The sequence below is a fragment of the Gossypium hirsutum genome, chromosome A05 (assembly GCF_007990345.1).
Source record: "Gossypium hirsutum isolate 1008001.06 chromosome A05, Gossypium_hirsutum_v2.1, whole genome shotgun sequence".
Taxonomy (NCBI): domain Eukaryota; kingdom Viridiplantae; phylum Streptophyta; class Magnoliopsida; order Malvales; family Malvaceae; genus Gossypium; species Gossypium hirsutum.
The window spans coordinates 8,548,962-8,560,198 of NC_053428.1; the positions used below are offsets into that span (position 1 = coordinate 8,548,962).

Consider the following 11,237-nt stretch of genomic DNA (forward strand, 5'->3'; position numbering starts at 1 on the left):
TTACAAATCAACAAACTAAAATTAAATTGACATAAAAGTATAAAGTATGTATATTGTGAAATTAAAAATGCACAAATGTTTACTGAGATTCTTTGAAGGAGTGGAATATAATTATCCAACATGTTTACAGAGAGAGTAATAAACTTGCTGATGGCCTAGCATCAATGGTTCGGGGACAAACACTACAAAGTTTTTTCTATTGTTCTCCTCCAGTGAAGCTTTTTGATCAGTTAATTTGGTATTGATGCTATTAGTGTTATGGCACCAAAAATTATATCTATTTAATTTATGTGTTTCTTTTCTATGATTAAAAAAAATTCACAAAAAAAATATCAATAGCTAACTTCTCTAAAAAAACGTACATGACTCTTGACGTCTCTAACTATACAAAATATGTACACCTGTAAATTATTCCAATATGGATGCCGTCTGTGGACAGTCTTCTACACTACATAATAGCCTGGGAAATACAATTACTTAAATTGAATCCAATTTAGTTGTAATATAAAATAACAATCCAAAGTGCAAAAAATTCTATGCAAACTTTACATATTATAAAAGCTTCCATGCCCTGAAATTCTAATGCTGGAAAAAGAATATGTATACATTGATATATATTAATGGTACAATTAATTGTGTTTAATTATGTGGTGTAATGTTAATGAGGAAATTAAATATGTGAATTGATATCATTTTTATGTTTGTTAAACATTCATATTTCATAGTATATCCAATATAATAAATTTATAAATTCATCAAAATTTAACTTTATTAATACTGTGTTTCGAATTAATAAGGGAGCCAGCTTTGATTTGAAGCAAGAGGTGCAAAACTATTGATTTACAACAGCCCCAGCTTGACACTTCATCTATATGTAAACTGTACGTGGAAGGCTAAATTCTCTTGCAAGGATGAAAACAGACAAGTGGGAAAATTCCAGGAAGCTGCACATCCGAAAATGAAACGGTACAGTTTCGATTCTTTTCAACGACGTCAATAAACCATTTGATATCTACGGCTACGCTTCCCATTTGCATATAAAAACACAACAAAAACCTTACATGATTTGCTTTATTAATGTTGGTAAGATAGAAAAGAAATAAAGTTAGTAATTTCAATTAGTTTCTTCTTCATCATATTATATTGTTTGGATATCAATGGAACCGGCAGGGGAGTTTTATCGTATGGAGAATGGAGGAGATCAGTCTAAGAAGGCTGCGATGGGTAAAGAATCATGGAACAATGGGATTCGGACAGCTCAAAACATGTCGAATTCACTTTTGCATAAGAAATCCGACCCCTTGCTGGTTTCCAAGCTTCGGTTTCAGATGCTTCGACAGTTCTTAGCAAATTTGCAGGAGGTCATTCTTGGTACGAAGCTTGCTGTTCTCTTCCCCGCCATCCCTTTGGCCATTGCTGCTGATTTCTACAACTTTGGGAGAGTAAGTACTTACCTAAACCATGTTTTCAATTATTAATGCAGAAGTATCTTCTTTTCGAAGATCAACATACGATATTATGGTCATTAATTATTATTTTACTCCAACCGTAATGCAACGAGAAGGGTGTCGTGATAATTGATTTTTTTTTTCTTGAATGCGAATTATTGTTGGAAATAGCATTGGATATTTGCTTTGAGTTTGCTTGGACTTACGCCGCTTGCCGAGCGAGTCAGCTTCCTCACTGAGTAAGTTATAAGCTATTTTCTTTTCATTTACTATATTTTTATATGCAAGATTTCTGACGATTTATTTATTTATTTTTTCGTATAATAACTCAGACAAATTGCATACTACACCGGTCCAACAGGTAATTTTTTTCCTTTTTTCTCATAACTGAATAAAAATGTTGAGGATCGAAAACAATGAGAGATGAGGATTGATATATTTGGTTGCAGTTGGAGGATTATTGAATGCAACATGTGGAAATGCAACAGAGCTGATAATAGCTTTATTTGCTCTCTACCGAAGCAAAATACATGTTCTCAAGTACTCTCTTCTGGGTTCCATTCTCTCCAATCTCCTCCTTGTTCTTGGCTCCTCTCTCCTTTGTGGAGGCCTAGCCAACCTCAAAAAGGAACAACGATATGACAGGGTAAGACATCGAGTTTGGGTTCATTAAGTAATGTTATATATTATAGTGATGATTTTATAAAATGAAATTATTGCAGAAGCAAGCAGATGTGAACTCTTCGCTGCTGTTGCTGGGATTGCTTTGCCACATGTTGCCATTGATGTCTCGATACGCGGCAGCGCCAGGGGTTTTGATTGCTGACTCTACACTTCAGCTGTCAAGAGCAAGTGGCATTCTTATGCTTGTGGCTTATATCGGATATATCATCTTCCAGCTTAAAACTCATAGGCAGATTTTCGACTCTCGTCAGGTGATTATTAATTGTTTCGAATAAAGTAAAGCTTAAAAAATGGTATACAAGTATGAAAAAGAAAAAAAATAAAGCCTTCTTTTAGGTAACAGTCGTTACAGTCCCTTTTTGTCTATGCATGCATTAGAATCTCGAGTTTCTATTTAATTCCCATAGTTAAAAAATATGCACTGAAAAAGTATTTCTCTAAAAAAATTGAACGCCCAACTTCACAACTGATTTTGCATTTAACTCGAAAGGTACCCCTACCCTGCATAGTCCGTGATTCCCATTGGAGAATAATAGACATTATTCCATAATAATTTTATTTTTTTATACTATTAAATATAAATATTGAATACTAAAATTTCAACACTAATTATTAAATTTTAAATCTGTGATGATTTAGACCTTTGCTCTCCTTTTATACCCCAAAACATAAATACGTACTTAAACCTTGATAAATATTAAACCCTAACCCTTAAATGTTAATACTAAACTTTAAATATATACTAACTTTTAAAAAATTAACTCCGAACTTAGTGGCTGAACATTATTCTATGAATCACCGACTGTTATGGTAGATTTCATTTGTAGAATGTATTCCTTTTATCTTATAGTAGAAAAAAAATTTAAGTACAAGGATAAAGGCAGAAATTCTCTTGGGGGCTACTAGTAAATTATAAATGTTTGGGGTGTGAAAATGCAAATATAAAACAATTTTACGGATTATAAAATAATATTACAAATTTTTGAGGAGAGGAAAAAGGCGGAAGACCTTGTCTGTCCCTTGACTTTACCGTATATATAAGTAGCAACAATGGAATTTGGGTTTAGATAAATTATTTTGGATTTAAAAGTTTGAATTTTTGAAGAAGATTATAAATTTGACTTAATTTTGTGGCATGGATGTATGATGAGAAATAAGCCATAATTAGTGACTTAAATAATGAATGATACGGGCAGGAAGACGAAGAAGAAGAAGAGGAGGAAGAAAAGGCAGTGATAGGATTTTGGAGTGCATTTAGCTGGTTGGTTGGTATGACTCTCATCATAGCTTTGTTATCCGAGTATGTGGTGGGCACAATTGAGGTACCAAAGTATACCCTTTCAAACAGTTACTGCCTTTTCAATTTTGTATCAAAACAAAACAAGTATATCATGTGTTTATTAATATGTCAGGCTGCATCAGAATCTTGGGGCATTTCTGTTAGCTTTATCAGCATCATTTTGATACCTATTGTGGGGAATGCTGCCGAACATGCTGGAGCCATCATCTTTGCTTTTAAGAATAAGTTGGTACGTACGTACAATTTTTATTTTTATTTTCATTTCTAATTTGAAGTGAATGCAACGGTATCATTTGTTTATGAATAATATTATTTGGACATAAAATAAAAGTTTATCAATCATTTCAATATGGGACTTTTTTCTTTTCAGGATATATCTCTGGGTGTTGCTTTGGGTTCTGCAACTCAAATATCTATGTTTGCTGTAAGATTTAGGAAGCCAAAACAGGTTTAATTATAAAATGAATGTTAAGAGGGAACTGGGACTGATCAATTTATCTATGAATTTCAGGTTCCCTTATGTGTTGTGGTTGGCTGGATAATGAGAGTCCGAATGGACCTTGATTTCAGTCTTCTTGAAACTGCTTCTCTTGCCTTAACAATCCTTGTTGTAGCCTTCACTTTGCAGGTTCTTTTTCTTTATAACATAACATAAAATTATATATACTACCTGATTTCTATACAAATATATATATACACAATATTATTCATTCTCAGGACGGAACTTCACACTACATGAAAGGAATAGTTCTTTGCCTCTGTTACACTGCCATTGCCGCATGCTTTTTTGTTCATAAAATTCCAGCCCCTTTGGGTAAGTTAAGCTACCCCCACCTAAATCCCCATTTCCCTTATTAAACCAAATAATCACATTTTTATTATGACATAATCATATTTAAGATAACAATTTTAATTAACATGTTAATTTAGATTCCGATACATTTTGTGTTGCTACCAGCCAAGTTCTTAACTTCTCATTACTAAACACTAACTAATTGCAAATTTTTCTTGTTAGATCAAACTAATGTAAAGCTCGGACTCAAACCATCAACTGGTATCTCAGCCTAGGTGGCGGCCACGCCTTCTCTGGTGGAGGGGGAGTTGATTCTACCCTTGACACAATGACGACATTGCCGATCAATCATTCATTTTCACAACGCTCGAAAAACTATCTGGTTTCCATTTTGAATATTAAGCAACGACGACGCTTTTGAGTATTTACAGTGGCAAAATGCTTGAGGCCATTTTCAAGACAATATATGACAAGAAATCCAACCAGCTTCTCCAATCATTTGAAATATATTTATATGTTTGTAAATAAACTGTCTCTGTGATCCATTAATAAGGTTTTTGTCTCTGATGTTTAGTTTATAATGGCAGCATATATATATGTGTGTGTGTGTGTGTGTGTGGAAGAAAAGAAGACATCAGGGTGATTAAAGTTTTAATTCTCTAGCTGTTTTCATTAAACTATGCCATTAATCGAATGCTGCCAAAGTAGGGACAAATTGTCATTTATTTGTGGTGATGTAATAAATCATTAGTCATTTGTCGGAAACTAATCTGTATAAACAAAGAATAAGTAAAATAGAAAATATTAAATATTATGTTGAAAACTCTCCTAAGCGAATAAAAATAATAGAAAAAGGAGTTTTCGACTTTTCACAAAAAAAAAAAATAAACAAACAAAAGTATAATATGAAGAAAATAAACTTAAATGTACTAAACGCACAAACTCAAACCCTGAATAAAAAGCACTAATTTAGGAACAAAATTCTCTCCATAGTTATCATGAAAATTCTCACAAAAACTCATTTGTAACTACATCTTGTTGCTCCCAAAAGAAAAACTCTTTAGTATTACATCTTTAATTGTCTCTTAATTAGCCTCTCAAAACAAAAATATAAGGCCTCTTTAAATAGGTTAAGATTAGAAATCTAATCATACTAAAATATATCTGTCGGAGTAATTTGAGTTTAACTGGAAAAAATAGCAGAGCTTAATTAGGAGAGAAAACCCGATTTATGTGGGGAATACGTCCTCATTCATGTCGTCACAATGTTATTTGTTGTTGCAGAGTCGAAAAGCTTCTTGTCATGATATTACAATCTGTTCGATTGAAAATACGAAATACACCCCACAGGTTACACCGATCGAGATCATAGTTTAGAACTACTTTTTAGTAGCATGTTTGAGTGAACAAGGTTTATGTTTAGTTTATGTTGAGATATTTTGGTAGTTTCTTTCCTTACGTTTCAGGTGATATTAAATGTAAACAATAATCTTTCGTCAAATGGTTAATGTCTAGGAGACAAAACAAAACAAAAGATGAAGAAAATTATTTGATGCTTAGGAATTTTGATTAATTGTGTGTGTGTTGTTTTATTTGTTTTATGAAGAGTCGTTTTCTTAAAACAACAACTACTACTAATAGTAATAAAAATAAAAGTCGCACTTAACTTAACTATATGAAAATACACCATTAATGAAGGCACGCTTGTTGTATTGTGATTGTGGATATCATTCATCAAAGTTGATAAAAATTATTGACATTTCGCACTAAAAATCATATTCAGACTCTTCTTTATGATAAGAAAACAAAACTCATAAATGTTGCCTTTCATATATAGATTAAAATCTTCTAGTGCTGTGATAGATATTTTCTATATGACATTTCATTTATTATTATTTTTAATTCTTGTCGGGATATGGACGTTTTAGAAAGGCAATAATTAAAAGATAAAAAGATACATCAACGATGCCAAGTTGCAAAATTTGAGGACTTTAGCTTAACAAACTGGCTGATTGACCTTATCCTTTAACTGGCCCTATCTATGCATATCCTTTAGTGCTTCCCCATATAAATTCATCAAACCTTAATTAATTTAATGAAAAGATACATATATATTTTAAAATCAAATATATAAGTTTCAAATTATTATAATAAGTTAACTAAAATATTTTAAGATTAATTATGGGTTAAGTATTTGGAAGGTCTTGTATTATAGGAACTCAATCAAATTAGTTCTTCTATTAAATGAAATAATATAATCTCTATTCTATTAGAAAGAAGTTAAATAAGTCCAAATTATAACAACCTTAACATTTATCGTATAAAAAATGTCTTAAAAATTATTTTTTCTGATTGCAATTTAATTTCAAACAAAAGATTTTATTTACAGAACCATAAAAATCTTTTAAAAATACTAACTTTGTTAAATTAGTAAATGATGTTTATTAAACAATCAATATTAATTCTATTCCAATTTAGTCTTATTTAATTCTTCTTAATAATACATAAATAAAATTAATTTATTTAATAATAAATATCAATTTAATCAAATCCTTATAATAAAAATACCTCCTTAATACATTCATGTATATAAAATATTCAAGTATACCTAAAATACTGAGAACATATTATATAGTAATCATTGAACTACAATAATCATGGGGCAGCACTAATACTCCATGTTTATTCAACCACTATGTTTAATTTTTCCCCACTTTTCCTAACTCTATTATGTTTTAATAAGAGTTTGATTGTGCGTTTATGCATGTTTGTATTAAATCAATATAATAGTAATTTTATTCTCCAAATGATTTAATATGTTAATAATTCTTAAAAATAATAAAAAATTTATTAAAAAAATAACACGAATTTAAATTTTAAAGATTTATTATAGAAAAAGATAATCACAAATTCTCGAACATAAATAATAATAAAAAATTGTTAATAAAATCAGGTTACAAATTAAGAAATATTAATTAGTAATACTACCAGTTAAAATGATACTTATAAAAGTATAAATTAATATTTTTGAATTCAATAAAATAATATATTAAATAAAAATTAGTAAATTTATATTTAAATAAACAAGTTAAGCACACTTTTGAAGATTATTAAACCCATTACCATCCACTACTGCATTTTAATGTAAATAATTATTATAAATAATAACTTAATCCTAAGATGCTGTATAGAATTTTTTTTAATAATTCTATTCATATTAATTTTTTATACAATATTTAAAATTATTCAATTTTTCTCCAACTCATAAAAAATAAGATAATACATTTTAACATATTTAAATCTCTATCTTCTACATCGAGAACAATATCAATTAACAATCGGATATAGGGGGCTAGCATGAGCCCTAGCCCAACTCCCCTAAAATGAAAAATTCCAATTTAATCCCTTAAATTTTTTTAAAAATTTTAAATTACTAAAATTAAAATTATACTTTAGTGGTAAATTATAAAAAATTAAAATTTTATTCAATCCCTTTAAAAATTTAAAACCTAAAAAAATATATTAATTTTATATTTCGGATAATCTAAAGAATATAGTAGAATGGGTAGCTCGGACAAAATTATATAAATTAAAAACGCATATAGAAAGGTACACCATTTTATTTTATATGTCCTTGGTTTCATAAAACTTTAGGCGCTACCACCGGGTTTTAATAGATACCCTACTGACAATCACACTATATTCAGTGAGCCTGACCAATATGATTTTGCCACGTTACGACCAGGTGGCATGAAACAATTCCATCTTGCTTCTTTCTTCAGCATGATTGGCCTTTAAAACGGAATCACTAAAATGGCTTGACAGAAATCCCTTACCTGATTATACTTCAGTTAGGGACCAGCACGGTAATTTCGTACACCTTCTCTCAGTTCTCACTTTGCTTTAAGATGTCGTAACTGATAGTGTATTGCTAGTTACGAGGTTTTTCTCGAAATTACAATAATACCAATTTGTTTCTCTCTTTATTTTCCCTTTTGATTCGGATAATTGAGGGGTCTAGTTTGAAGAATTTTCCTTTTGAGGGCTTCACTTTAGCTGTCTGATTTGTGTGTGTTTGTTTGATGGGAATAATTTTCCGGGAAAATTCCCGGTCATGGGAAAGTTATCTTTTAAGGATTCACTAAAAGCGCTCGAAGCTGATATTCAGCACGCCAATACTCTGTATATCTCTTTCTCTCCCCTTTCTTTTATTGGATTATATTTTCTTTTGCTTTTTTTTTTTAAAAAAAATTATGGGGTTTTCCTGTTTTTATCCTTGTGAATTTTGATTGCTTAACTGTTGACTTGAAACTTTATTTTTTTCCTTTTTTGAAGAAAAATGTTTTTTTCCCTTAAAATAAAGCGGTGTGCTTATCTACTCAAACAAAGGCCAAACTTTGAATGAAAACTTGTTGGTTAAGTTTTTTCTCCTATGGTTGTTGACTTTGTTGGGGCCGATTGTTTCCATAATTAGTGTTTGACAATAAAAGTTTTCACAGCCAAATTATTGAAGTTCTAAAGTCTCAAATGTATTCTGGATAGTTGTAATCCAAAATGTCACATTGTGTTTACCAGCAATGGGTTTAAAATTTTCAGTCAAAATGTGTATGGTTATGAATTTGTAGAAATAGATTGTAAGGAACGAAGCATTTCTTAATTCTGGCTTCCGAATGCATAAACACAAACAAATGGAATTTTGTAAGCCGACAATGAGATTTGAGTGAAGGGTATCCCTTGATTCTAAATGATCTAAGCTTTACAATTCCTTTATTTGGTGTATAGACAATGAACAGGGTCTTGTATCTGTAGCTAATACAGGAGCCACTCAATGTGTAAAAATTTCAGTAGTCCATGCTAATGTCAAAGATTATGAGTGCACAATATAGTAAGGACATTCTTTTTTGCTTAATTATTGGCACAGCCTGATTTTTAACTTGCTTTTTCCGGTCTGATTTCAGGGCTTTAGATTATCCGAGGGAGAAAGATGGAGCACGACTTCAAATGAGACTGTCTTACAGCCCTGCGGCTCAGTTTTTCCTTTTCCTTGTTCAGTGGACCGACTGCCAACTAGCTGGTGCCCTTGGTTTACTCCGGATACTTATTTATATGGTATGCTTCTTTGCCACATTCAATTTTCCAAGATACGTTTAAGGCCTCAAACTCTCCCTTCTCTCCCAAGTCTCTCACTGTTCTTTTATTGCGACCAAATTTTTAATCTGTTACCTGATAATTACTTACAATGGGGGTTCCAATGTCATGAATTGATGCAGACCTATGCGGATGGCAAGACCACCATGTCTGTGTATGAGAGGAAAGCCAGCATTAGAGAATTTTATGGTCAGCAAGTTTTCTGATAAATTGAAGTTTTTAGTTGAAATGCTTGTTCTCGGTCTCAGTCATTCTCTTTAATCATTGGGGCTGACAATATGGTTAGCACATTGCAGTGAAATCCGACTCACTAGTTTGTTTTTCTTAAACAGCGGTAATATTCCCGTCTTTATTGCAACTTCAAAAAGGCATTACCAGTTTGGAAGATAGGAAACAGAAAGAAGTGTGTACCATGAGGTACCGTAAGAAGGATGAATCCGAGAGGGGGAAACTCTCTGAAATTGACTTAGAAAGGGAAGAAGAGTGTGGGATTTGCTTGGAGATGAGCAGCATGGTTGTTTTGCCTAACTGTAGCCACTCTCTGTGTTTGAAGTGTTATCGGGATTGGTAAGTTATTTCTTCTCCAAGTACTACTTCGTAGAACTGTTGAGCCTTTTTATTCTTCGAAAGTAGAATTATCCATACTGGCAGTTACCAAAGCCGGTTTTACTGTATAGAAGTGTTTGCATCGTTATAGGTTTTCCACTCATGCTTCATAAGTGATCTGATGTTTTTTATATTCCTGTTAATCTCAGGCACGGCCGGTCTCAGTCATGTCCCTTCTGTCGGGACAGTCTCAAAAGGGTCAACTCATGTGACCTTTGGATTTACACCGAGAAGAGCGAGATCGTTGATTTATCACTGATATTGAGAGAGAATTCTAATAGGCTCTTCATGTACATTGATAAATTGCCACTTATTGTCCCAGACCCTGTATTTGTTCCTTATGATGTTCATGTTAGGTGATTGCTTCAGTGTAGGGCATCATAATTGCCTGTATATATATAAAACTAGCATGACTGTATATCAATCTATATATAATCATACTTGCCATTCTGAAATGTATATGCTTTCTGGCTATGAAAAACAATAATATAATTATCATTAAATGCTTCCTGAGTCATCATAGGCTTGAGTTTACAAACAATCCTGTGATATGCAAAAGTGCAGCTTCTAATGCTTTGATATGCTGCCAAATCAAGACCCAGGTTAGCTACAAATAGTAGCAGCCCACGGTTCAACTACCGCTCAGCCAGATGTTATTTGCATGCATCATGTGCATCCCAATGGCCAACTAGTGACCAATGTACCTTCTATGAAAGAACTCTAGGCACCAACCAAATGAACCACTCCACTCCTTGCAAAAACAATAGCACTAGAAAGCAAACGGCGGATTGCTGGAACTGGCACAGAGCTAACGGCTAGATGACCAAACCCAAATTAACCACAACAGGATAAGCGAACCCAGCGAGGAAAAATGAGGACACCAGGTAAACACTGAACTAGTTTCTCTCAGCTACGGAACTAGTAATTTAAGCAACTGCAAGAAAGAAACAGTGAGTAATCATACGAAGTATTTGGATTATCTTTGAGGGCAAAGAGAGATCACCAATCGCAAAGGCAAAGCCAAAGAGAGATTAAGAAATGCTACCATCTACAACATTTGTGAGCATAGCCTGGCAAAGCCAAGCTACATGGTGAACAACTTTAACACATGGATACAAGGAGTGGGAATTTGTAGAAGCAAAATTGCCAGTTTTAAATGAAGGGATACTATTTATTAATATTGAAATAATGTTAAAACTTCGTGCAATGCCACATTATGTTCAGAGCTTGAAGACCTGGGCGGATGCATATTTTCGGT

The 11,237-nt window shown here is 32.2% G+C and overlaps 2 protein-coding genes across 3 annotated transcripts; both read left to right on the forward strand.

The window, feature by feature from the left end:
* Nucleotides 1-1,056: 1,056 nt before the first annotated feature.
* Nucleotides 1,057-4,950, forward strand: LOC107959187 (vacuolar cation/proton exchanger 3). The gene is made up of 11 exons (XM_016895179.2): nucleotides 1,057-1,442; nucleotides 1,620-1,687; nucleotides 1,781-1,809; nucleotides 1,898-2,094; nucleotides 2,171-2,383; nucleotides 3,329-3,454; nucleotides 3,545-3,661; nucleotides 3,803-3,856; nucleotides 3,944-4,060; nucleotides 4,150-4,246; nucleotides 4,448-4,950. The coding sequence occupies exons 1-11, from the start codon at nucleotides 1,158-1,160 to the stop codon at nucleotides 4,498-4,500; spliced, it is 1,356 nt and encodes a 451-aa protein (XP_016750668.1). The 5' UTR covers nucleotides 1,057-1,157; the 3' UTR covers nucleotides 4,501-4,950.
* Nucleotides 4,951-8,053: 3,103 nt separating this feature from the next.
* LOC107959186 (E3 ubiquitin-protein ligase AIRP2) lies at nucleotides 8,054-10,482 on the forward strand. Of its 2 annotated transcripts, none has more exons than XM_016895176.2 (5): nucleotides 8,054-8,407; nucleotides 9,184-9,334; nucleotides 9,496-9,562; nucleotides 9,706-9,940; nucleotides 10,129-10,482. In XM_016895176.2, the coding sequence occupies exons 1-5, from the start codon at nucleotides 8,340-8,342 to the stop codon at nucleotides 10,337-10,339; spliced, it is 732 nt and encodes a 243-aa protein (XP_016750665.1). In that variant the 5' UTR covers nucleotides 8,054-8,339; the 3' UTR covers nucleotides 10,340-10,482. The 2 variants fall into 2 exon arrangements, with proteins under 2 accessions (XP_016750665.1, XP_016750666.1); XM_016895177.2 differs by lacking the exon at nucleotides 8,054-8,407 and adding an exon at nucleotides 8,453-9,110.
* The last annotated feature ends 755 nt before the right edge of the window (nucleotides 10,483-11,237 follow it).